The following is a 26,380-nucleotide window of genomic DNA, read 5'->3' as shown; positions in this document are numbered from 1 at the left end:
TAGAGATAGGGTGAGGAGCTCGGACATCCGGAGGGAGCTTGCCGCTGCTCTTCGTGTCGAAAGGAGCCAGCTGAGGTGGTTCGGGCGTATATATGTCTATGGGTTCGGGCATCTGATCAGGATGCCTCCTGGGCGCCTTGGGAGGTTTACCGGGCACAGCCAACTAGGAGACCCCTGGGTAGACCCAGAACTCGCTAGAAGGACAACATGTCCACTCTGGCCTGGGAACGCCTTGGGATCCCCCAGGAGGAGCTGGAGGGCGTTGCTGGGGAGAGGGACGTCTGGAGTGCCCTACTTAGCTTGCTTGCCACCGCGACCCGACCTCAGAGAAGCGGCTGATGAATGAATGAACTACTTAACTAGATGCATCTTAATTTATTTTTCCCTCCTCCTCCTCCTAATTTGCTTTTATTGATTGTAAAACGCTTCTTGCATTTATTTATTTTTAACAAATGAATTCCCTAGCAATTTGTTTTCCTCTTATTGTTCTTTAAACGTGTGTATATGTTGCTGTTGATAAAGTTTAACTAACTATCGTCAATAAAGTTGAAAACAAAAAAAACAGCGACGCACGATGACGCAACGGGTCCCAACTCATGTTTCTTTGCGGAAGGGGGAAGTTCCCGGTAATTCGTGCTTCCACTTACAGGCCTACTTCTGAAAGGAGCGGCGTATAAAACAAACAAAACACCCGTGTAAATTCCGAAGTCTAGGACATGAACGGTAGCTGAAGAGTTTTAAAGGACACTTATCGAGGATAAACTGAAACAGCGGGAAGAGTTGTCGCCCGCCGTCGACGATGACGGATTCAAATCTGCCGGTGAATTGTGTCACGGAACTCAAACATGACCAAGTACAAAAAGTGAGTATGTAACTTCATACCGTCGGGATTTAAACATTGTGAAGACTTCTGAATATTTAACATTGAACGTCCGTCTGTTTCACAAGTTCAGCTGTGAGATTGAGGCCTCGGGTGGCACAATGGAGACTCCATAAAGAAGCATCCATGTGATGTCATTGTTGGGTCATTGCGGTGAATCCGGTGTGTCAAATACTTTCCGGGAGGCGCGGGCGTGACTTAATCAAAATGGCATAAAGTATCCCTGACCTCTAAATGCAACCGTGCTCGGCGCCCCTATCTAGCGTGAATTAACCATTTCCGTTGTTTGCTTAGCTCGTTGTCAGTTTATACGCCTACTAGCATTGGTATTAAAACCATGTGTCATAGAGAGGTTTCGTGCAGGTTTTCTTTGCAACCTAACAATACACCGACAGCTTTCACTAATTAACGCACCTTCAATTGAGCAGGGTGAGACTAATTACTGAAATAAGTTGTGTAATGTTGGGTTGCGGTAATCTGATATAGAGCGATGTGAGAAACTTGTGTCGACCAATGTAGTCTCTAGTAGTTTTTCTGTGGGATGCCCCAGTCCAGGGACCTGTATCACAAAGCAGGACAATGAAGTTTGCCAGATAACTGCAATGAGTCAAACCCCAGAATAGCTCTTTTGACTTGAGTACTCAGCAAAGTTATCTCCAGTTATTTTCATTAATCCTGCTTTGTGATTACAGGTCCCTGATTTCAGCTCGAACGCCAATAGAAACATAAACTCCATGTTGGTACAGCGCGGCACACAGTTGCCTTGTTATGGCCTCTGTATGATAATGGACAAAAAGAGTCATGGCACATCGTTGAGTGCCATTAGTATACTAGAGGTTTAGTGGTAGTAAGGGGCGTGAGGGTGCAGGACTGTGATGGAGCAGACCACTAAATCTGTGAGCATCGATCATTATAGAAATTTGTGAATAGAATGTGGGGGGGAAACTTACTATGATCTCACTAGAACAGCGATTCTCAGTCCGGTCCTTTGATACCACCAGTATTGCTGGCTTTCTGCTCTAGTTAAAGACCAAGCCGGCACTCCTTTTCAGCCTGTCTGTACCTACTCATATTTGTAAAAAGATGTGTAGCAAGTATACCAAGAGGTTAGTTGGCTAACGCCGGCGTGTCACCTTTCTACTCTTTTCATATTTTATTCGTCTAATGTACTGGACACCCCCCCCCCTTGTGTCACCTTTGTGACATGGATCTCAGTGTCATTTAGGCCCCCCTGTGATGTAGGTGATTTTCGGGGTGGGGTGTGATCAAATGTGCAATTTCCCCTGAACATAAGAAAAAGTATAGGTTTGCTCTCTCAAAGCAGCAGTTTGATTCATCGTGTTTTTAAAGATTTTAACGAGGGAAATCACTTCTACCATCCTAGAACCATACCAACAGGGTTTCAGCTTGAAAATAAAAGGTTCACTTCTCCTTGAATTATGTTAATCTCTTCTCACCTATTGTTTCAGTTATTGCAGCCATTTTATGAGGGGAGCTGTGTCTGAAATTGTTCCCTGGTTCACTCATTCACTGTTCCCTACAGATGAAACACTCATAAGGTACTCTATGGAGTAATAAATAGAGATTTTGGATACTACTGAAAAATCATTTTGTGACTACTTCTCGTCCCGTCATGCAGTATTTGACTGTGAAGAGTTGCACGAGCAGAGAAGAGATGAAGCATTGATTTGTGGTATTTTTAACGAAGCTCTGTACTTGTGTTGGACACTAAATTTTCTGTTACATTGTGGGAATTTTTGAGGGCACTAGATAGTGAATAAATTTTGCAGGTAGAATTCAGACAGACTTAAACTGATCAAGATGAATAGGATGCGGTTTTGGACACAGCTGGGTTTTTGGACCAGGCATAACAGGCAAATTTACCTTGCAGACTTGGAAACCAGCAGTACTGGTGATACCTGAGGACCTGATTGAGAAACACTGCTTTAAAATTCAAAGACCTGCAGGTTTCTGCCCCCCCCCCTTTTTTTCTCCCCGACTGTACTTGGCCAATTACCCCAATCTCTATTGTACTTGGCCAGTTACCCCACAAGACCTGCAGGTTTTGACGGGAGGTGTAACAGATGATGTAGAACTTTGCTCAGAGGGGAGCATGCTGCACAGCTCCCACACTCCAGGCTATAGTCATCCTCAGTTGGGCTATTGCTGTGTACTTTTCACTTGTCTCCCAGCCTTTGGAATATAACTGCTGCTGCTGCTGCTGCAAAAAAAAAAAATCCAGAACAATGCTGCCTGCTTGATTTTACAACCTGCCAAGATACATGTCTTGCCATCCTCAGTATCTTCACACTGGTCCCGATTTGCTGCCCGCACAAAGTTCAAAATCTTGCAGTTTTCTTTCTGGACAGTTATGGGGACTGCACCGACTCACCTGCAAACCAATATGAAGTTATACACTCTTTCTCTCACCTTATTAATTCTAACGAGGCTATTGTCTTTGCCCACTTCAAGAAGACAAGAGCTGTAGCTACTAACTTTTCCCTCACCTGGCCCCGAAATGGTGGAATGAGCCCTTTTCTTCCATCAAAACTACATACAGGCTTATGTAATTTAAGAAAACCCTTTCCAAGCTTAACTTAGTTCACAGTCCATCCCCAGCCATGACTGTCATACTGATTTGTGGTACTGTCCACCTAGTTTATAATTCGAAACCCCTGTAACTAGTAGCTTATTACTTGCATCACTGTTGCTCTACCTATTGCACACTTACACAATTTGCAGTTGATATAATTAATATTAGCACTCCAAGATTCCTATGGGTCAACACACAAATGTATGTGCTGATAGGTGACACGCTTGTAAGTTGCTTTGGATAAAAACATCTGCTAAATGAGAATTTGTTAATGTTTTAGATAAAGATACACCATGTCTTGTTTTTTTTTAAAGGCTTAAATGATTGCCCCATTGTACTGTGTAGAAACCCACTGAGATGATTTGGCAAAGTGGCAAGTTTCTCAATACTGATGCAATCAGTGATTTTTTTTTTTTGTCTGTATGAATCTAAATGATGCCCAAAATTTGTTTACAAGGTCTGAGTTAAAAAAAATTGAATCAATCCCTTAAGATCCGTAAGAGCCGAGTGTTTCAGGGAAACTTGCTATACCCTTTGTGAGTAAGTGGAACCCCATAAAATTTTAGTAACATCACACTGATTACAATTGATACTCATTGGCAGCATCAAATTAGATGGGTAGAATATCGGCAATTTTAACTATTGGACCATCCACAGCTGCACTCTAACACAAAATTGCAGTCACACAGTCAAAGAGAGGAGTTCTGATATGAATGCCATTATGATGACCTTATCATTCAGTCTGTGAGAGGTGGTATTGTGACAGGGAGCACCTGTCATAAAAGGTCAGGGAGACAGTATGTCACTGTTGCATGATAACTGAAAATACAACATTTGTGAATCCCCTTGGGAAACTAAATGACGAATAGGCTGTTCAACATTTTAATTTTACTAGATAGTTGATTTGGGGCATAGATTGTGTAAGGTAGTGACAGGAAAGACATTTTTATAGATAACATTTTTTCTCGTCGTGGTAAATTTATGCTAACAGTAAAATTATAGATTTCCGATATTTTTCATTAAATGTTATGAAGGCCTTTGCTATCGGCGCCATGTTGCTGATGAAGACGTCATTGTCGGGTGACAGTTCATCTGATGACATGTTTTAAAATCTTCGACAATATTATTTTGCTTATTCAAGCCAGTCTGGACTGGAGAAAGACTCTTACTGTATTCTGGGTTCTTTTCATGAAAACTTCAGTACATTTGATCAGCTCTTTTCAAATGGGAATTCAACCACCAGACCACCCTATCACTGAGAATACCTGGGTCTAATCTGTGTGTGTGTATCATTGAATATATACATCTAGATTGATATTTTCCAAACTACGGTTTAGGTGGACAAATACCTGTGCCGCCTGCGGCTGTCTGATGAGAACCTTATGGATGTTTCGGTGAGGTTTCGGCGGGAGATGGACAAAGGCCTTTGTCGAGACACCAATCCTACCGCTGCCGTTAAGATGCTGCCCACATTTGTACGCTCCACTCCTGATGGAACAGGTGAGTGGGCTGTTAGACATCTTAAAAAAAAAAAAGTAACGTTTTAAATCTTTTTCGACCCACATGCTTTCAATGCAAGTGATTTTATTTTTCCACCACCGTTACGTGTTTGATGAGTGAGAAGCGAAGGAGAATTTGCATCCCATTCTGAAGCAAAGAAATGGTTTTTGTATACTTCGTGAAACAAACTTTTGTTGAAAACGGCAGTCGGCATTGACTTAACAATCATGTCTGAATGAGTGGGAAATTGTTTTTCCTTGAATATTGACCGACCCTCTGTTTGCTTTTCTTATTGACTCATATTGAAACAACTGAGCACAAGGCTATTGATAAATCTTTCAAACTGAGCAGCTGGACTAGCATTTCTAAGCTTTCTCTCTGCCTCTTCAACAATTTCATTTCTTTTATAAAAATTTGGGTCAGAAGATTGTGTATAGTGTGTTTGGGCCTCAACAAATATGTGAACTGAAAGCATGAGTGAGAGTATTGAAAATTGTTATTATTATTTATTTCACTTAATCCTTCCAAGAACAGTCTGATAACTCAAGGGTCCATAAGTTCAGTAATTAGTCGTCTCCTTGATTCTACTAAAACTCAAGTCACACACAAATGCAAAAGTCATTGGTTTTCAAAATGAGTGATCTATTTACTCACTAAAACACTATTACTGGCTGGACTGCGACACATTTAAAAAGCAGCTTTTTGACATCGGTTCCATGAACAGCGACTCTACTGAATAGCGGTTTTCAAACCCTGATTATTTATACAGTTAAACAGCCCGTATTTATTTTTTTATATAAGCTGGCTATAATCACTGCTGCCATGATCACTGGAAAGTCTGGGCGTGACACCACTTATAAATGCGCTTCAGTTACCACCAACTCTGAAGATGCCAATAATTTTCTCTCTAACTGCGTGTGGCTATTAGCGCTAGTATTTGTGAATTGGACTTTTTTTTCTTTTTTTTTTGCAATGAAGCGTTTCTGTAGTATCCAGGAGCAGCAATATATTGATTCATTACCATGTGAACTGCTGCGCTGATTCACGGCCAATAGGGAAACTCCCATTTCCGTGTCTTCCAGTGACGTCGTTGGTTGGCCGACCAATTGTGTAACTTCAATGACGTCGTTGGTCACTGCTAGCTGGAACTTGGCCGTACGACCAATGGTGAAACACTCAGGCACGCACTCAATGGAAAACTGCATGTGTAGGGCTGGCCCCGCTGTTGCCGTCCAGCCAAAAATGTGCAACACTTCATGAAACAATGCCCAAATGAACTGATGAATGGAAATAAAAGAAAGCAAAAATAAGAACTTGGGAAAATAGTGAAATATTAATAAAAATAAATGGATAAAGTAAATGAATAAGGGAATAGACGAACTGGGAAATGATTGACAAGGGAACAGCAATGATTGAGTACAAAAATATTAGACTGATGATATTGTCAGTATATGACCCACATGATCACAGTTCAATTACTATTAGTAGTAACAGGTCTTGGTTGTAATTAGTGTCTCAATTGCAAACCTGTTTTTAAATAAAGGCTGACGTATACACACAACAGAAAAGGAAATTGATAAACCTGATCTGAAAAACCATCACTTCATCACAATAGTGCCAAGTGCAGATTAAGTATGAGATTAGTTTACCAGTCAGTTAATGGTTGTCTAATGTTGAATGCATCATCTAAGCATCGGATCAGCTGATTCGGCTTCACTGACTGCCTGTTGTAGCCTAGATGATGTTCATATTCACTGAGGATCTATTCAGCTCTCAGCGATCCAAAAATATCGTGACATTTGATTTTGTCAATATCATTCAGCCCTACTTGAAGAAGAATTTTTTGCATATTTAGAAGGGATTATCTCTAACATCAGTATGTCAAATTGTCAAACCTCTCGGACCAGTAGCCTGCCATTCCAGAGGTAGAGTTGGATGAGAGCAAAGTTGCAAGACAGTTTCCCCATGTAAAGCCAGCCTCAGAGAAGTGAGCTGTTCCAAAGATGACGCATTTCTATAGGCAGATGTCTCCGGTGGGTGAGGAGACAATCAAGTTCAATTTCAACTTTATTGTCAAGTGTATTAGAATACAATGTGCTCTGGCTGTCTCTGCTTTAACACAAGAGACACAAGGACACAAGCACACAATACCCCCCCCCCCCAAAAAAAAGACAACACTACAGACCTACATAGACGATGTACACAAGGAATTCATACGTTATATACACAATAGACAGCACATAACACAACTTATAAAGTGCTTTTTTTCCCCTTTTTCATCAAAAACAAACAACAAAGCGAGAGCAGCTCGTAGCGAGTTGCCATAGTATGGTGCCATCTTTGATCTAAGGCTAAAAAAATACAAGCCCCCAAAAGAATACCGTTTGCATTTTGACAGCATTGTCATACACGATTTAAAGTTCAGTCTCGCGTCATCATCATCATTCTTTGATGGTATGTTTTTGTACTTTACAAATTTGTACTGGTCATGGATTTAGATCTCATCCAGTTTTGTTATGCTCAACATAGCATTTGAAATATGGCAGTAACGGTGTCTCTATTTGTGAGTCATACAATTCTGACAACATAGTAGGTTACATGATATACCAGAGTATGCGATTCAAGGTGTTGCAATTTGCATATAAAATACATGATTTTATATAAGATTGTAAGTCTTCAAAGAATCATTAGTTTCAAAATTGGTTGTTATTTTTCTGAGGAAAATTGCTTTTCTGAGGCTTTTAGGCAAGATTCTAAGTAAGCAGCGGTCAAGTAGGTTTGTTTGACCTCTGTTCTCAGAAGTCATCCAGTGTATTTTGAGTACAACAGCCTTTGCCATCTTTATTTCCATATCTAAAATTCCTTGTTTGTGTATCTTTGTCCTTAGCAAGATGGTATATGCCAAGTTACAAGCTATCTAATAATTTCATGTCTCGTTTGTTCAAATCAAATGCCGGTTCAGATGTTGCTAGCTAATATTATTGTACTGTTACCCAACATTATTTAAAATGAACAGAGATAATCAGAGAGATAATAATGTAAATTCACTCTTGGGTGAGAACATTTTAATTTTTGGTAAAACATTGCTTTTTGTGTATATATTCATGTGGGCCATTTGGTGTGTTTTCTTAAGAGGAGGGTGACTTCCTTGCCCTCGACCTAGGTGGGACTAACTTCAGAGTGCTCCTGGTGAGAGTGTCTGCTAATGGCAAGCAAAAAGTGGAGATGGAAAACCAGATCTATGCCATCCCTGAGCACCTTATGAGAGGCAGTGGCTCTGAGGCGAGATGCAAACATACACACAACTGGCCTATATATTTAAGATGAAATGTAACATAGAAAATTTTTTTCTTATGCTTGCAAGCTCAGTTCACTGTGGAGCACACTGAGAATGACATTGACCTCTTCTGTGTCTTGTAGCTTTTTGACCACATAGCAGATTGCCTGGCTAATTTCCTGGACAAATTGGGCATGAAGGATAAAAAACTCCCACTTGGTTTCACCTTCTCTTTCCCGTGTCAGCAGGCTAAATTAGATGAGGTGAGTGACATGTTTCATTGCTAGAATGCTGCGTTACTGCCTCAAGAGAATGGGTTTCAGTGACTACATGACTAGCTTCATAGCTTGAGGGTCAGTTTGCCATTTTCTGTATTTTTCTTTCTTTGCACCTCAGCAGGAAATATGATAAAATGCAAATCATTCACCCTGTTGGAATTGGAATGTCAACAGTAAAATGAGAACATAACCCCAAAAGACATGTTTGTATTATCAACATTGCTTTAATTTTGCATTGATAAGCAAATGTGCCCAGTAAAAGATATGCCCTCTTTTTCATGTGAATACATTTTTTTGGAAACTCGTGACACTGGTGAGCCTTTAGAGTGTATGTTTGTTTTATTTGTCAGAGTTGATCTGTATAATGTGTGTGTGTGTGTGTGTGTGTGTGTGTGTGTGTGTGTGTGTGTGTGTATATATATATATATATATACACTACCCGGCAAGAAAAAAAAACACTTTTGAAAACGGATGTGCTATTGTCCCTCTTTATAAAGAAGGCCAAAAAAGGTCAAGGTTTCATACAAGGGAGTGCAAAGCACCATTTTCAACAGTTCAAGCAGACTGGCAGTATAAAGGACAGGCCAAGAGCACGAAGACCTCAGGCAGCAACAAAATCAGAAGATAAGAGATTGACATTCACTAGTAAGAAGAATCAAAAGCTTACAGCATTTACGATGTGTGCAGATTTCAACATAAACAGAGATATTCTTGTGTCAGTGTCAACTGTAAAACGCCATCTAGAACAAGCTGTATTAAATGGGTGTGTGGCTGCCAGAAAACCAATATTAAGAGGTCAAAATGAAAAAAGGTTGGCCATGGCTTAGAGGCATCGACATTGGACCATATAAGACTGGAAAAAGGTAATCTTGACAGATAAATAGAAGTTTGAAATCTTGGGATCCAGCCATCGACTTTTTGTGAGAAGAACTCAAGAAAAGATGATGCCAACATGTGTAGTGCCCACTGTCAAGTGTGTTGGTGGTTCAGTCATAATCTGGGTTTGCTTTAGCTTTGCTGGAGTAGAAGACCTCTTCAAAATTGACAGGATTTTGAAAAAAGAAGGGTACAAACAGATTCTGTCCAAACATGCAGTACCCTGAGGACCAAGATTAAATGGCATAAACTTTGTGTTACAGCAAGAAAGCCACCCAAAACACAAAAGAGAACCTACTTATAGTATACGTGCCAATTGTAACTCTTAATTAATTTTCACGGCAGTTTGCATATGAAACCGATTAGTGGTTTCGGTTGTTATGCAACTGTGCTGTTTATAAGATTTGGAATACCTGCAGTCAGCTGACACTGAAGAAGTCACTTAGATGAGTGATGAAACATTTCTCTCACTAAACCTTGTGTCAAGACGAACTCATTCAACTTTCTGGGATTTCCTTACCTTGACTGTTGAGCATGCATCAAGACAAGTTGAGACAAACATTTTATTTATCCACCTGCAGTGTTGCACTCATCTGATTCAGCCTTTCACGAGTTGTCCGACTCCCTTTATGTATTGAGAGAATGTGAAGCTTATGCAGTCTGCAAGCTTTGTCGTCCAAAAGTATATTTCAATCAGCTGTTCTCCCATAACGTGAATTCTACATATTGTAAGATCGGATAAGTATAACATCTGTAAATCCTCCTCATTTAAGGTCTTGCTGTTTTATTATATCTCTGATGTTGGCCCTTTTTTCCATCTCTTGTTCAATGAACTCTTGTTGTCATGACAACTACACTGTACCCTGGTAAGATGACAACGCTGGTGGAATGTTCTCACAAAATGGAAGGAAATGAGCATTCTGTCTTATTAGGTGCCTAGGGGGACATAGTATATGGTAATTGAAACATAAGAAGAATTCAGTAAATGGTATTAAATTAACATTCATATCACATAAAAATGGTGCTAAACATGTAATTGTATTTTCATGTCATCTCAATTCTTTCAAACTTGTTTGAAAGAAGGATCCCAGATGGCAGTATTGTTTTGAAAAGAGGAAAAAAATATCTAGTGCCAATTCATGTATATTTTGCTTTTCTGTTTTTGGAATTTGATTGTAATAATGAAAAAAGAAAAAAAATATGTTTGTGTAATTTTTTTTCTTTATTTTCTTTTTATCCATCTTACTCAGCATTAGGGTGGCGCAGTGGTTAGTGCGGTCGCCTCAAAGCCAGAAGGTCCTGGGTTCGAACTCCGGGGTAGTCCAACCTTGGGGGTCATCCCCGGTCGTCCTATGTGTGGAGTTTGCATGTTCTCCCCGTGTCTGCGTAGGTTTCTTCCGGGTGCTCTGGTTTCCTCCCACAGTCCAAAGACATGTCGGTCAGGTGAATCAGCCATACTAAATTGTCCCGAGGTGTTTGTGTGTGTGTGTGTGTGTGTGTGTGTGTGTGGGTGGGCTGGTGGCCTGTCCAGGGTGTCTCCCCACCTGCTGCCGGATGACTGCTGGGAACAGGCTCCAGCCTCCCACGACCCGAATTCGGATAAGCGGCTTGGATAACGGATGGATGGATGAAATCCATCGAGGAACTTTTTTTTTTTTTGACACTGGCTGTTTAGCATGTTGGCATCCATTCTTTTGTTTAGCGAAAGTTGAATGTCATCTAGGCTTATGTGTTTTTCTGTCCTTTTCCGCTTTGTAGAGTATTCTGGTGTCTTGGACCAAAGGCTTCAAGGTGAGCGAAGTGGAAGGAAAGGATGTGGTCAGCCTTTTGAGGAAAGCCATCAAAAAACGAGGGGTGAGGTTAAAGGCTTTACTATACATAGCTGTGTATTCAGCAAGACAGACATTACGAGATACGAGTTTCTGGGAAGGTCTCAAAAGAATAAAATGTAGACCATTTGCCATCTTTGAAAGTTGGGATATTGTGCAAAATACCATGTGGATTAACAGCACAGTGTTTTACTGGTTAGCTGACATTGTGTTCAATACAGAGCCTTGAAAAGTTCTATTAAAAATTTGTTGAATCAATTCAGCTCTGTTTGCAGGACTTCGATATTGACATTGTGGCTGTTATCAACGACACAGTGGGCACCATGATGACTTGTGGCTATGATGATCATCACTGTGAAATAGGCCTCATTGTGGGTGAGTCTTGTATGAGTATGAAGTGTGGATATAGAGGATTATTGAATGTCCCTGGTAACCAAGATGCTTGCCACAAGCCATTTTAAGATGAACATTTATGATTAGGTCTCAGGCTGTCTTGTGGTCTGTGATCAACAGATTCATCATATACCAATAAAAATGATTGGGTCAATGGTAGAGCATTACATTTAGAATGCCAACATTAGAGGTTGCATTCAAATCACAGCTTCTGATACTAGAAATCTGTGAACACATAGCACAATAAGAGCCTTGCATTAAGGCATGAACCAAAACTGTATGTGGAACCTGGGAGAATTCTTTTTCAACTAAAATCAATGGGTCTAGCTAATTAAGATTCACATTTTTGGCGCTATTTAGATAAGGTTATTGTTAATGCTCCTTAAAATTTAGTTTCAAATATTAAACATTTCTTTTTTATAGGAAAGATGTGTTGCTTAAAAAGCGTTAATCAAGGCAAGAACAAAAACCATAAACTGTTAAGTGTGCTCAAAAAAACGGTTTATTAGCATAGTGTTTCATGTGGAGTGTGTTTGAATCCCCATGCACAGTCCACATTAATCTGGCTGATGTGGACTGTGTGGGTGTGATCTAATTACAAAATGGTCTGCAGTGGCATTTTCCTGACAACATAACGTACAACTGACACAGGGATGACAGCTAGTTAGTGTTCTGCTAAAAATTACATCAGGAAGGATCGGCATTGTTCAGCCATACATATTAGTACCTGTCAATCCTTTTTGCAATGTTTACAAGATTTGTGGAGCAGATATTAGTGTTGGTCACAGTTGAAACAGTGACGTTACCCAACATGCTGAATCTTTCAAACATAAATGATCTCTCTCTCACTCTTTCTCGCTCTTGCGCTCACATATATGTAAAATTTGTAAATAGGTTGTATTGTAACCCCAAATAACAATATTTTTACCCTTCCCCATTCCTCAGATTACAATTAACCTTTAATGATATATGTTATGTATATAATGTTGATAAGCTTTCCATGTGAGCTCTGAATGGCCTGCCCAGGGTGTCTTCCCCCCTGCCACCCAATAACTGCTGGGATAGGCTCCAGCACCCCCGTGACCCGAATTCGGATGAGCGGCTTGGATAATGGATGGAATGGATGTTATATAATTTTTTTCCTTTCCTTTCCTTTCCTTTCCTGTAAATAGGGAGATTGGCGATTGAAATCCTGTAGAAATCTGTGTAACCTGTGACCCAGGAAAAAATTGCAATAAGTATATCAGTAAATACAGGGAGTAAATTCAACTGTTAAATAAGGGAGGTCATATTATTTCATGGACATTTCATTTATACAGCACAGCTTTCTGTTGCTTTTGTTTGCTGTTTTGCACAGTTGAAGGCCCTTAGGCCTTTGCGCATCAGGGGGCTCACCTCTCATGTGCAGACTAATCTGCCCCATATGCAGCAAACAGTGCAGCTCGCACATTGGCCTGCAAAGTCACTTACAATGACACAAATGCAACATCCTACAATATTCCACTTCATATGAGCAGCGTCATTATTGGACAACCATAAGCAAGTGTGTGTGTATGTGTGAGCGTGTTTGTGTTGGGAAACAATGAAACCCCAAAAGCTGCAATCTTGATTGCGACTACAAATCCTGCAAGATTTGAACAGACTAGTTTAGTCTGTTCAAAGAACCCTCATTGCTGAGAATCTTCTGTGGTATTTTTTAGGCGTGCACCGAAATGAAAATTCTCGGCCGAAACCGAAAACCAAAAATGAGGAAACCAAGGCCGAAAACCGAAACACCGAAAGAAATGATTATGTCAATTATTAGAACCATTACATTTATGGCTATGACTGTGTACTAACCTCACTAAAATCAAGGCATTGCAATTCAAAGAATAAATCAATTACAAAAGTATGAAAATATTTATTTAGCACTGACATTACAACAATGCACAATATAAATTAAAATTCAAAACAAAATATTTAACTTGACCCCACTCATGACCCCATATGTCGGTCGTGAAACTGATGGCTGTAATATCTGATGCTATAAGCTCCTGGACATGAGTTGCAACAACATTAAACAGCTCAGGTAAACACACGTTTGAGAAATGCCATCTGCTTGGCATGGCATAACGGGGCTCAATGTGATCAATCAGCCTACGAAATCCCACATCTTCTATGACAGAACGGCTGATCATCTAAGGCAATAAACTCCATAATTTTTTGTGTTATGCCCTTTGCCTTAGCACCATCACTGGAAAACTTTCTTGCCTTTTCAAATAAGTCCGCTACAGACGGAGTGGGCGTGCTGGGATTGACTTTTCTTTTCTGCGCCGCATTCTTCTCATATTCAGAATGGCAATTGGGATGTTTGGATTTCAGGTGATAAATTAAACCTGACGTGGAGAAACTCTTTGCAGACACATCCCCTCTTGAAATTTCAGCATTGCATGTTTTGCAAATCGCTATCCTTGGGTCTTGCTCTGAGGTATTGAAATACGTCCACGCCGCAGACATGTTGGCTCTTATCCAGATAACCGTGTGCTGGCTGCGCTTTTTGCTTGCGTCATCACAATTCTGTTTTGGCCGTGTTGTTTCGGTGATTTAGGTCTTTCGGCCGAAAACCGAAAATGCACTTTTGGGCCATTTTCGGCCGAAAATTTTCGGTGGCCGAATTTTCGGTGCATCCCTAGTATTTTTCTGCCTTTTTGCTGGTGGCTGAGCATCCATTTTTGCTAGCTGCATTAATCTAGGGTGAGTAGTCTGAATCAACACACCAAAAAAGGTCATCATTCTGTCATTGCCCTGTCAGGACTGAACCTGGTCTTGCAGGTAACTGAATTAAAATGACACAATTTTTTCTCCTTTTTTATTTACGTTTTTATTGGGTTTTTAAGTAACGTTAATACAAGTGATGATGATAATAATAAACTTTACACAGCACCTTTCAAAACCATGTTACAAGGTTCTTTACAGTACAAGATAAAAGTACACAGTCAAGATAAAAAAGAAGGCAGAGCTAGAGGGCAGGCCCACATTGCATGGATAAAAGTGCTTTCGTGCCTTTTACATTTCCAGCACAAATTATTTCCATTTCATGAAGATGGGCAGGTGTAAAATAGTATCGATGAACTATCTTGTAGTGTGTAAAATGTCCCCAAGCTTCTCGTCTTCTTCTTTTTATGATAGTGTGATAATTGAGTGAGACTCCATGAGATTTTCACTTCATGGCCATGAGACAGAAAAAAAAAAGGGGAAAAACTAATAAGTAACCTTCAATGCCCTTTTCCCCCTCAATTTTGTTATCCAAGGAACTGGCACCAACGCTTGCTACATGGAGGAGATGCGCAACCTGGATCTAATAGAGGGGGATGAGGGCAGGATGTGTGTCAACATGGAGTGGGGAGCATTTGGCGACGATAACTCCCTGGAGGACCTGCGCACAGAGTTTGATCGGGAAATAGATGCAGCCTCTCTGAATCCTGGCAAACAGCTGTGAGTATCTCCTTGGTTACTCTGACCAGGGTCAGCATATGTTGGACAGCTGTTACCGAGTAAACAGACTGTCCATGCTCAGATTACGTGTTAATGTTTAAATTCTTATTAAAGCTGATTTCTCTCCATTAACAAATCATTATTTTATTCATTTGGACCATGGAGTCTGATTACCTAATGCTAACTGGTGTTTTTACCATGGTTTTTTTCATGTTTTTACCATGGTTGGAGACAGTCTCCATATACCCCTGTTGAAATAGTTTGACCGGGTTGCACAAACACTTTGAAACAACTCCAGAATGAAAAAAGATTGAAACATGATGCCAATGTGGCAATGCTTCTGTTGGACAGACAGAATAAGCTAATAAGCAATTACAATTTAAATGCCTAAGAGAAGAGTGTGGATGAGGCAGGCAGGATTTTGTTGATGCTTTGTGAGATCCAGGGTAATATTATCCTACTAGCAAATGTTTATGCTCCAAATATAGAAGATCCTGTGTTTTTTGGACTACTTGAGAAGAAACTGAATGATATGGGAGACTATCCAATTATCAAGGGGGAATTTTAATTAAGTAATGGACTCTGTTTTAGATTGTAGCTCTCCATACTTCTACAGTGCACCCAGTGCTCAAATATATGGTCAAGGCATGTGGTTTGGTGGATGTTTGGCAGCTGCAAAACTCATCATCAAGGGATTATATATTCTTCTCTTCACCGCATATTTCATTTTCAAGGATAGATTTCTTTCTGGTATCTCAGTCGTTGATATCCACTTTAGTATCAAGTGACATGGGAAATATAATTATTTCAGACCATAGCCCAATACTTTTCCATATTCTGTCCTTTAATAGGCCAGATAGATAAACTAGATGGTGATTAAATTCTAGCCTTTTATTAGACGAGACCTTCAGGGAATCACTTAGATCACAAATTAATCTCTACATAGAAATCAATTTACCAATGGCTCCATCGGCAGAAGTAGCTTGAGGGGCCTTGAAAGCCTTTTTTGAGTGGTCACATGATTCAACACTCTTCATTTAAGAAGAAGGAAAACTATGCTAAACTCCAGTTACTTGAAAAACAGTTCAGAATTGCACGGACAAACTTAAAAAAAATAAACACGTCCTGCAAAAGTCTTACTGGGCTGACTAGACTGAAACACGAGTTTAATTCAATTGTGACCCAAAGGGCAGAATTCTCTTTTGTGCTAGACAGAAATACTTTGAGGAGGGAGATAAGGTTGGTAGACTACTCACCAGATACATTAAATGAAAAGAAGCAATGAGCACTATTCCAGCCATTAGTGGGGATGATGGGCACCTTCTGCCTATCCCAAGGAGATTAATGGGGCTTTTTAGAAACTTTTATGTAAAACTCAAAGGCGGACAAAAAAGACCTTTTTTTTTTCCTTTCTGTCAGCTCTCAATTTTCCATTGTTGTCGAGAGGACTAGCTCTGATGTCTTGATTCATTCATTACTATTGAGGAGATAACTGACATTATCAAGCACATATCGTCAAGTAAAGCGCCAGGTTTAGACTTCTTCACAGCTGAGTTTTACAAGGCTTACATTGAGGAACTAGCATCATTACTCCTGGACACCTATAATTAAGCCCCAGAGAAGGGGAAGCTTCCTCCCTCTCTATCTTAGGCCATTATTACCCTTATTCTGAAAGCAGGGAAAGGACCCTTTAGATTGTAAAGATTTTAGACCCATTAGTTTGACTTCCTGTGACAGTGAGATATTATCTAAAATTTTGGCTAATTGTACTGAAAGGGTTATAACTTCTTTTATCCGTCCTGACCAGGTTGTCTTTATATGCTCCCGCTCCTCAGTCGACATTAGAAGACTTGTCAATATTATGTGGGTCCGGATAGCACTTTTCCTATGACTGCCATCTTGTTGGATGCCAAAAAGGCATTCGACAGGGTGGAGTGGCAATATTTGCTCTCCAGCCTGGAATGTTTTGGTTTCAGCAAGAACTTCATAGATTGGATTTGTCTCATATACACTCATTCAAGGGTGTCTGGCCTTACCAATGGCATCATCTCTCCTTCATTTAAACTGGGAAGAGGCACCAGATAAGGAGGCCTTCTGACCCCTCTGCTTTTTGCAGTTGCACTAGACCAGTTAGCAGTGGCTATCTGTAGAGAGCCTACATGTCCAGGCCTTCTCCTGGATCACCACCTTGTCATGGTGGAGAAGCTTGCATGTACTAATGATCCCAAGAGCTATGCTGTCCAGAGCTTGTCTCCTGGTAGATACTATAAGTCACATAGGCAGGTCAAGTTAAAGAATAGGTTACTTTCTTGTGCAGCACCTACATGGCTTTGTGTGTGCAGATTTGGCAATAGGGTTTGATTACTTAAATTAAGCCGCAAAGGTAAATTATCTCCAGCATAACTTTCCCAAGAGCCTTGAACTGATTGATGCAGTCGTAGGGGAGACTCTGCTTTAACTAAAGAGACCATCTGTTCACACTTCAGAGTGGCCTATTGTTGCCTCTCTGTCTTCATCTTGTTTTGGAAAGCAGGAAATATGATCTCATATGAGCTGACACAAAAGAGCCTGTAGTAGTAAGGTCTCGACAGCCAAGCTATCTTTCCCTCCATATTTGTTGATTAAGAGTGGAACCTTGTTTTCAGGTTGGCAATTTTATTGCCTCATCCCAACTGACGGAAAACATCTAGTTTGCATACTATTTCTTGTGGCATTTCTAACATTGACTCAAAATTCCTTTGAAATTTGGATGGAAACATGGTTGTGGGATCTAATGGTTGAGCAAAATGACCACAATCAGCATAGACAATCGTGATCAGGTGATCCTGTGATAATTGCGGTAGGTCTAGGCAGCAAGGAGTTGTTGGTGATAGGGGTCCTGAGAAGGTGGAAAGGCTCCGAGATGTAGCTTTGAGCAAATGGAGACAGGCAAGTACCATGCGATGTGACACCTTTCACTGGAGCCAGTCACAAGCAGTGATTGATTCCATGTTGATGTTTTGTTATTTCATGAGACCTTTGAAAAACTAAACAAAAAAAGCCACTTTTCCATTTGCTAAATAAATAGATAAGTAAACTAATTAATTAAATGATTATTTGTTTGGTTGGTTGGTTGTTTATTTATTTAGACTTAATATTTGCTCTTATGGGTGCAAGGAAAAATTGTTCCAAATAAAAGTGACTGGGCATTAGTTCTTTAAGAAATTATTTAGATGAAGAGAGGGGTGGCATGCGTGACCTGGTGTTGGAGAAATTAAAAAATTTTCTTTAAGCAGCCCCCTGAACTCAGTTAATTCAAGTGTAAATTAGCCCTGTTCAAAGGAAGCTTTTAGTCTGACCATCCAAATTTGGCACACTTTCCCACCTGTGACGATATGAGCAAAGATGTCCCCGAATGTGAGAAAGTATTTCTCAAGTACAGAGCAGACATAGAAACACTGCAGCAGCAGTTCAAGGAACGCTTTCAAGATTTGCTCACTTTTAAGGCTTTAAATGATATTGCTCCTTTATACATTTGTGATTTGCTGACTTGGTATGTCCCCCCTCAACCATTAAGGTCTGCAGATGGAGCCCTGCTAGTTATTCCCAGGTCTTGGTTGGTTACAAAGGGTGATCAGGCTTTTGCTGTTAGAGCCCCCACACTATGGAACTCTCTTCCTGCTGAGCTAAGACGAACCCAGTCTCTAGCTTCTTTTAAATCTTGTCTTAAAACTTTTCTTTTTATGAAAGCTTTTACAAATGTTTGATATTTGTTTTTTATTTTCACTGTTTTTATTCTTACTTGTATTTGATCTTACTCTTATTCCTGCCTTGTCTGATTTTATGTTGTTGTTTTTTTGTGAAGCACTTTGTAACATTGTTTTAGAAAGGTGCTATATAAATACAATTATTATTATTATTATTGTTATTGTTACTTCTTTGGAGCTCAGGCAGGAGTTAAGACAGGCACTGGGTGGTATTGAAGAGTTGCCAGATGGCTGGGCAACCACTGCAGAAATAGTGAGGGAGACAGGAAGGTACTTGGTGTGTCATCAGGACAGAGGAAGGAGGACAAGGAGACTTGGTGGTGGAATGAGGAAGTACAGCAAAGTATACAGAGGAAGAGGTTGGCAAAGAAGAAGTGGGATAGTCAGAGAGATGAAGAAAGTAGACAGGAGTACAAGGAGATGTAGCGTAAAGCGAAGAGAGAGGTGGCAAAGGAAAAGGCATATGGTGAGTTGTATGAGAGGTTAGACACTAAGGAAGGAGAAAAGGACTTGTACCGATTGGCTAGACAGAGGGACTGAGCTGCGAAGGATGTGCAGCAAGTTATGGCGATCAAGGATAGAGATGGAAATGTGCCGACAAGTGAGGAGAGTGTGCTGAGAAGGTGGAAGGAGTACTTTGAGGGGCTGATGAATGAAGAAAATGAGAGAGAGAGAGAAGGTTGGATGATGTGGGCATAGTGAATCAGAGAAGTGCAGTGGATTAGCGAGGAGGAAGTGAGGGCAGCTATGAAGAGGATGAAGAGTGGAAAGGCAGTTGGTCCTGATGACGTACGTGTGGAGGCATGGAGATGTTTAGGAGAGATGGCAGTGGGGTTTTTAACTAGATTGTTTAACACAATCTTGGAAAGTGAGAGGATGCCTGAGGAGTGAAGAAGAAGCATACTGGTACCGATTTTCAAGAACAAGGGCGACATGCAGAACTGTAGCAACTACAGAGGTATAAAGTTGATCAGCCGCAGCATGAAGATGTGGGAAAGAGTAATAGAAACTAGGTTAAGAGGAGAGGTGACGTTTAGCGAGCAGCAGTATGGTTTCATGCCACGAAAGAGCACCACAGATGCGTTGTTTGCTTTGAGAATGTTGATTGAGAAGTATAGAGAAGGCCAGAAAGAGTTGCATTGTGTCTTTGTAGATTTAGAGAAAGCATATGACAGGGTGCCGAGAGAGGAGGTGTGGTATTGTATGAGGAAGTCGGGAGTTGCAGAGAAGTATGTAGGAGTGGTGCAGGGTATGTATGAGGGAAGTGTGACAGTGGTGAGGTGTGCGGTTGGAAATACAGATGGGTTCAAGGTGGAGGTGGGATTACATCAAGGATTGGCTCTGAGCCCTTTCTTGTTTGCAATGGTGATGGACAGGTTGACGGACAAGATCAAGCAGGAGTCTCCATGGACGATGATGTTCCCGGATGACGTTGTGATCTGTAGCGAGAGTAGGGTGCAGGTTGAGGAGAGCCTGGAGAGGTGGAGGTATGCACTGGAAAGAAGAGGAATGAAAGTCAGTAGGAGCAAGACGGAATACCTGTGCGTGAATGAGAGGGAGGACAGTGGAATGGTCAGGATGCAAGGAGTGGAGGTGACGAAGGCATATGAGTTTAAATACTTCGGGTCAACTGTCCAAAGTAACGGGGAGTGAAGAAGAGAGTGCAGGCAGGGTGGAGTGGGTGGAGAAGAGTGTCAGGAGTGATTTGCGACAGAAGGGTACCAGTAAGAGTTAAAGGGAAGTTTTACAGGATGTTTGTGAGACCAGCTATGTTATATGGTTTGGAGACAGTGGCACTGACGAAAAGACAGGAAGCAGAGCTGGAGGTGGCAGAGTTGAAGATGCTAAGATTTTCACTGGGGGTGACGAAGAAGGACAGGATTAGGAATGATTATATTAGAGGGATTGCTCAAATTGGACGGTTTGGAGACAAAGCAAGAGAGGCAAGATTGAGATGGCTTGAACATGTGTGGAGGAGAGATGCTGGGTATATTGGGAAAAGGATGCAGAATATGGAGCTGCCAGGAAAGAGGAAAAGAGGAAGGCCAAAGAGGAGGTTTATGAATGTGGTGAGGGAGGACATGCAGGTGTAACAGATAAAGACGCAGAAGACAGGAAGAAATGGAAACGGATGATCCGCTGTGGCGACCCCTGACGGGAGCAGCCGAAAGTAGTAGTAGTAGATTATTATTTCTTTCACGTTTCCTGTTTTACATCCTGTAGAGCCGGGTCCAAACTACAGACCTGAGGAACTATAGGGTAGATGTCACTTGATTGACAGTACTCATCGTAATATGTGGGCTGTTGCGAGGAGGGCGATCTTCTGGACTGCACTGATGTTGATGTTTATTATTATTATTACTGATGTTGATGCTTATTATTATTATTATTATTGATGATAATAAACATCAACACTGATGTTGATTATTATTATTATCACTGATGTTGATGCTTCTTCTTCTTCTTCTTATTATTATTATTTACATGCCATAAAGCCACAAATTGCATTATTCACTGACCCCCTCTCTGCTGCTGTCAGTGAGCAACCCCCAGAGTTGCAGCTTGAACTTTGCGAACTACAGTCAGACCCCTTCTTTCAAGCAAAGCGCAATGAGACAGGAATTTCATTTTGGAGACTACTGCCTGAGTCCCGCTTTCCACTCCTCAGGGATTTTGCAAATTCAATGGCTAACATGTTTGGGAGCACATACATCTGCGAGAGCAGCTTCTCAACAATGAAGCACATCAAGTCAAAAGAGACTTTAAAATTAATACTCCTGCCTGTGCCCCTGACCAAGGCAATGGAAAGAATAGCTAGAGTTGATCCCTGGGTGCTGCAGCTGCCCACTGCTCCTATACAATAGGATGGGTTAAATGAAGAGAACAAATTTGTTTTAAGACTACAATGACAAAATAAAGTGACTCATTCATTCATTGGAGTTGATCAACAGCTTAGTAAGCAATGTGGACAAGAAGGTCAAACTCAGGCACCCTCCAAGGCACTGGTTAATCACCAAGAATAGCCATATGGTATGGATACAAAGAAAAAAAAATTGTGAGTCAAAGGGAGTTGAGGAAAGAACAACAGATCTCAGAAAGTTGCCATAATTAATTAGAACAAGATTCTGAGTGAACGCTCCTATCACAGACAACCTGACATGGCAGTAGCATTTGCTGAAAAATATTGTTCTCAGTTTATCCTTGACTGACGTGGGCTTTCTCGATCAGTGGACTTAAACATATTTCTTTGAACCTTCCTGTTAAAACTAATTATTCAGTAAGTGTTTTTATTTCTGTGATTTATTTTGTATTGTTGTAAATGTATACTTGAAATAGCTTCTAGAATATAATTTAAAATTTTTGAAATGCCTTAAAAGGTCATAGACAATTCCACTATAGCTGTGATATTGTCATAAATCCCCAATGAATATCCTTTACTTGAAGAATTGTTTATTTATCTTCTGTTGTTTAGTTTTTATATAGATCAAATATTTGGAGAAGGGTTGCTTACTTGTGGCTAAAAAGGTTACCCTTGATTTTTTTTCCTCCTTTTTTTTTCCTTTATGCACTTTTGTGCTCTAGGTATCGGTGGAGTAATATTTCTGTGTTCATTTGTATGTTGGTTTACAGGTTTGAAAAGATGATTAGCGGACTGTACATGGGGGAGTTAGTGCGCCAGATTCTGGTGAAGATGACTAAGGAGCAGCTGCTGTTTCATGGTCGGGGCACTCCAGACCTCCTCACCACTGGATGTTTCCACACCAGCTACATCTTCTCCATCGAGAACGAAAAGTTAGTGTGTTCGTTTGCTTTTTTTGTTTGTTTGTTTGAAAGGTGGCAACGTAGATCTGGCAATAGTGGCGGTAGCCACAATTTAAGAGAATTTTTTTTAATGCATGTTCAATAATCCAGGTAAGAAAATCAAACAATGTTGACTCAGTTCATCGGGACACAAGGTTGTGAATGGAGGGTTGCTGGAAAACTCTAGGATGGGACACGTGCAATAAGAATGCTCTGACATCCTCAACAATTGTAAGGAACATTTCCTTGCATTTTCCCTAGGACAGATAAGCTTTTAGCCCATATCTGTCCTAGGGGAACTGCTTCCTGGCAAGCAGAAGGGGACTGTGCATGCACTGGGTACATTTTGAGGAATTAATGTGTCCCTGTTTAAAAAGCTTTCCACCCCTACGATTGCCCCCTCAGCTGTTATTCCAAATGATATAATCTGTAAGCATTCAATGTCTCCCTTGGCCCATCTTTCTCCTCTACTCGTTCCTTTGCCCTGGATTACCATCAAAATCAGAATCATGTTTATTGGCCATGTAGGTTTGCACATACATGGAATTTGACTCCGGTTTCATGGCTCTCTGTGTACTTAACATAGAATAACAACACTACAACACAACAATCTTCAGATATATTTATTAAACTCCTTTGCTGTTTTTTTTTTTTTTTTTGGATGAACATTGATTAAGACCATCCCCTCAACACTCATTTCAAGCTTAAAAATCCATTGCCATTATCCAAATCCATTCATTTATTTTTAAAGTGTTAGAGACTAATGCACTAAAAAATTGTTGTAATAATAATAATAATGCTTTGTTCATAGGGAGGGTCGTATGAATGCTGAAAAGGTGCTGAAGGGCCTGGGTTTGGACCCATCTCCTGAGGACTGCATAGCCACTCAGAGGGTGTGTGAGATTGTATCTACACGAGCTGCCCACTTGTGCGCTGCCACTCTAGTGGCTGTCCTTCGTCAGATCCGGGACAACAAGGCGGCTGAAAGGCTGCGCACCACCATTGGAGTGGATGGCTCCATCTACAAAAACCACCCACAGTGCGTTACGCTCTACACTGACTCCTGGCTGTCTTGGCCTCCATCAAATTCTCTCAACACAAACATGCTCATGCTTGAACCAAGAATATTTTTCCTGTATTTTCATTTAATTTTCAATTGTTTTACTTTAGGAGCTCTCAGATGAGAGTGGGAGGCACTTTATTTGACAAGTTCTGTACACTAACAGCAATTTATCCTGGTGCCATTAGAGCAGAGAGATGTCTTTCACCAACTCAAGTAGGAAATATGCATATTGAAACAACTGCAACAGATCAAACAGACCCTGACATAAAGCAGTTTGAATGTTGTGATATATAGTCCAGCTGTGGCTCTCGAAGTGTGGCCTATAGTCGAGGTTATGCTGACATGAATGACGTACATGAAATTAATCTTTTTTCAGTAAAGCAGACGTACTGAACAGAAAGATTCAGGATTTTACAGTAACTGGTCCCATACATCCCTTACGAGTGCAGTATCAATAAACGTTTTTGATTAATCTATCCCTGTAGGTCTTGATTTCTCAATTTCCAGTATCAATTCATCATGAGGCACTCCACATTCACAAGACATTTTGGATGACAGAAATGAAAGTCCATCCTGGAATCAGAATTCCATCAGCAGAATGATTTTCAAAACAGTTTTTACAAAGGTTATATTGAGACTACCACTGTGTGTGCTTTTTTCCTTCACTCCTCCACAAGGTTTGCCAGAAAGCTCCACAAGATGGTGCGGCGTCTGGTGCCAGACTGCGACGTGCGCTTTCTGCTGTCAGAGGATGGCAGTGGTAAAGGTGCAGCGATGGTAACAGCGGTGGCCTATCGCTTGGCCACACAGCATGCTCAGCGCCAGCAAATCCTTGACACCTTGCGTCTAAATCGTGAGCAGCTGCTGGAAGTGAAGAGGAGGATGGCAGAAGAGATGGTGCGGGGTCTGACCAAGCAAAGCCACGAGCAGGCCAGTGTCAAGATGCTGCCCACCTACGTCAGGTCCACACCAGATGGAACAGGTACTGTAGCATACAAATTGCCTGTGCTATATACCAAGCCTGCTGACAGCACAGGTTTAAAAGAAAGAAAGGAAAGAAAAAAAACCCACAAGAATTGAGGTCACAGGATAAAATGTATGACCCGGCTATGTAAAGCTTGGTTAAATTGACAATATGGAGCTATATTGACCATAAGGAGTTATACTGAAAAGCAGTCCACACACTTAATGGGTAGATTTCTTGTGTGGATTGTGGATTTTTGTGTGAATGTCTCAGGAATGTCAGGAGGACTTAGTTTTTCTTTTTATCCCATTAGAGCAAGGTGACTTCTTGGCTCTGGACCTTGGCGGCTCGAATTTCCGTGTGCTCCTGGTTCGAGTGCAAAGTGGTAGCAGACGACGCATTGAGATGCACAATAAGATCTATAACATCCCCCAAGAATTCATGCAAGGCACTGGGGAGGAGGTAAATCACTACAAGTCCAGTTGCAGAGGGGGTGATATGAAGTTTTTTGCTCAAGTAAAAGCCCCTAGTTTCATTTAATAAAACACAAAATTTCACTACTACTACTACTTTTGGCTGCTACCATTAGGGGTCGCCACAGTGGATCATCCGTTTCCATTTCTTCCTGTCTTCTGCATCTTCCTCTGTCACACCAGCCACCTGCATGTCTTCCCTCACCACATCCATAAACCTCCTCTTTGGCCTTCCTCTTCCTTGGCAGGTCCATATTCAACATCTTTCTCCCAATATACCCAGCATCTCTTCTCCACACATGTCCAAGCCATCTCAATCTTGCCTCTGTTGCTTTGTCTCCAAACCATCCAACTTGAGTGGTCCCTCTAATATAATCATTCCTAATCCTGTCCTTCTTCGTCACCCCCAGTGAAAATCTTAGCATCAAAACACAAAATTTGTTTATTTGCACGTCAGTTTGTTTATTTTGTCATCTATCACTTGTTTTAAGTTCAGTTATGTCTTTATTTTTGAATATTTTTTTAAGTAGTGGTTTTATTATGTACAGACTTTTCAAACTATGTAGAGACATACACTACAGAGACATGCACTACATGGCCAAAAGTATGTGGACACCCACACATCACACCCATATGTGCTTGTTGAGCATCACATTCCAAAACCATGGGCATGAATATGGAGTTGCCCCCCCCCCCTTTGTTGCTGTAACAGCCTCCACTCTTCTGTGAAGGCTTTCCATTAGATTTTGGAACATGACTGTGAGGATTCGCTCACATTCACCCACAAGTAGGGATGGGTACCGAAATTCGGTACTTTTTAGGTTCCGACCGAATTAGGTCGGTACTACCGAGTACCTATTCAAATAAAGTGAAACAGTACCTAATTTCGGTAATTGTGTAATAAAGATTTAAAAAAAAACAACAATCGGGTATTATTTTGAAAATTGACCGGATGCTTTCACACACAGATTAGCGATGGCGTCTCGCAAGCAGTCTAAAGTATGGCCACACTTTACTCAAATCGACCAAGACAAAGCTTGATGCAATATATGTCACCAAACATGCAAGGCTGGCCATGGCAATACCTCGAACCTGAGGAAACACTTGGTGAAGCACAGAATTTATTTACATGCTGAAGAGTGTACCTACAGCTTTGATAAAGCTAAAGAAGCTAATGTTAGCACTAACGTTGTTACGGCTCACCCACCCCGCGCCGGCAGCCAATCAGCTCGT

The 26,380-nt window shown here is 40.9% G+C and overlaps 1 protein-coding gene across 4 annotated transcripts in view; it reads left to right on the top strand.

The window, feature by feature from the left end:
- The first annotated feature begins 618 nt into the window (after positions 1-618).
- Positions 619-26,380, top strand: part of hk2 (hexokinase 2) — a 45,908-nt gene continuing 20,146 nt past the window's right edge. For 2 of the 4 annotated variants that reach the window (XR_008811402.1, XM_056294150.1), the window contains exons 1-11: positions 619-862; positions 4,811-4,973; positions 8,107-8,255; positions 8,394-8,513; positions 11,163-11,258; positions 11,497-11,608; positions 14,917-15,100; positions 22,477-22,638; positions 23,459-23,686; positions 24,388-24,692; positions 24,988-25,136. Coding sequence is in view for 3 of the 4 variants with exons in the window: in XM_056294150.1 (XP_056150125.1) it covers positions 800-862; positions 4,811-4,973; positions 8,107-8,255; positions 8,394-8,513; positions 11,163-11,258; positions 11,497-11,608; positions 14,917-15,100; positions 22,477-22,638; positions 23,459-23,686; positions 24,388-24,692; positions 24,988-25,136 (1,731 nt within the window). In the remaining variant the exon portion in view is untranslated. The remainder of the gene's footprint in view (positions 863-4,810; positions 4,974-8,106; positions 8,256-8,393; positions 8,514-11,162; positions 11,259-11,496; positions 11,609-14,916; positions 15,101-22,476; positions 22,639-23,458; positions 23,687-24,387; positions 24,693-24,987; positions 25,137-26,380) is intronic. The other 2 variants (XM_056294166.1, XM_056294159.1) reach the window with 2 other exon arrangements.

The sequence above is a fragment of the Lampris incognitus genome, chromosome 1 (assembly GCF_029633865.1).
Source record: "Lampris incognitus isolate fLamInc1 chromosome 1, fLamInc1.hap2, whole genome shotgun sequence".
NCBI lineage: Eukaryota > Metazoa > Chordata > Actinopteri > Lampriformes > Lampridae > Lampris > Lampris incognitus.
This window is presented reverse-complemented; position numbering and strand designations above follow the sequence as displayed.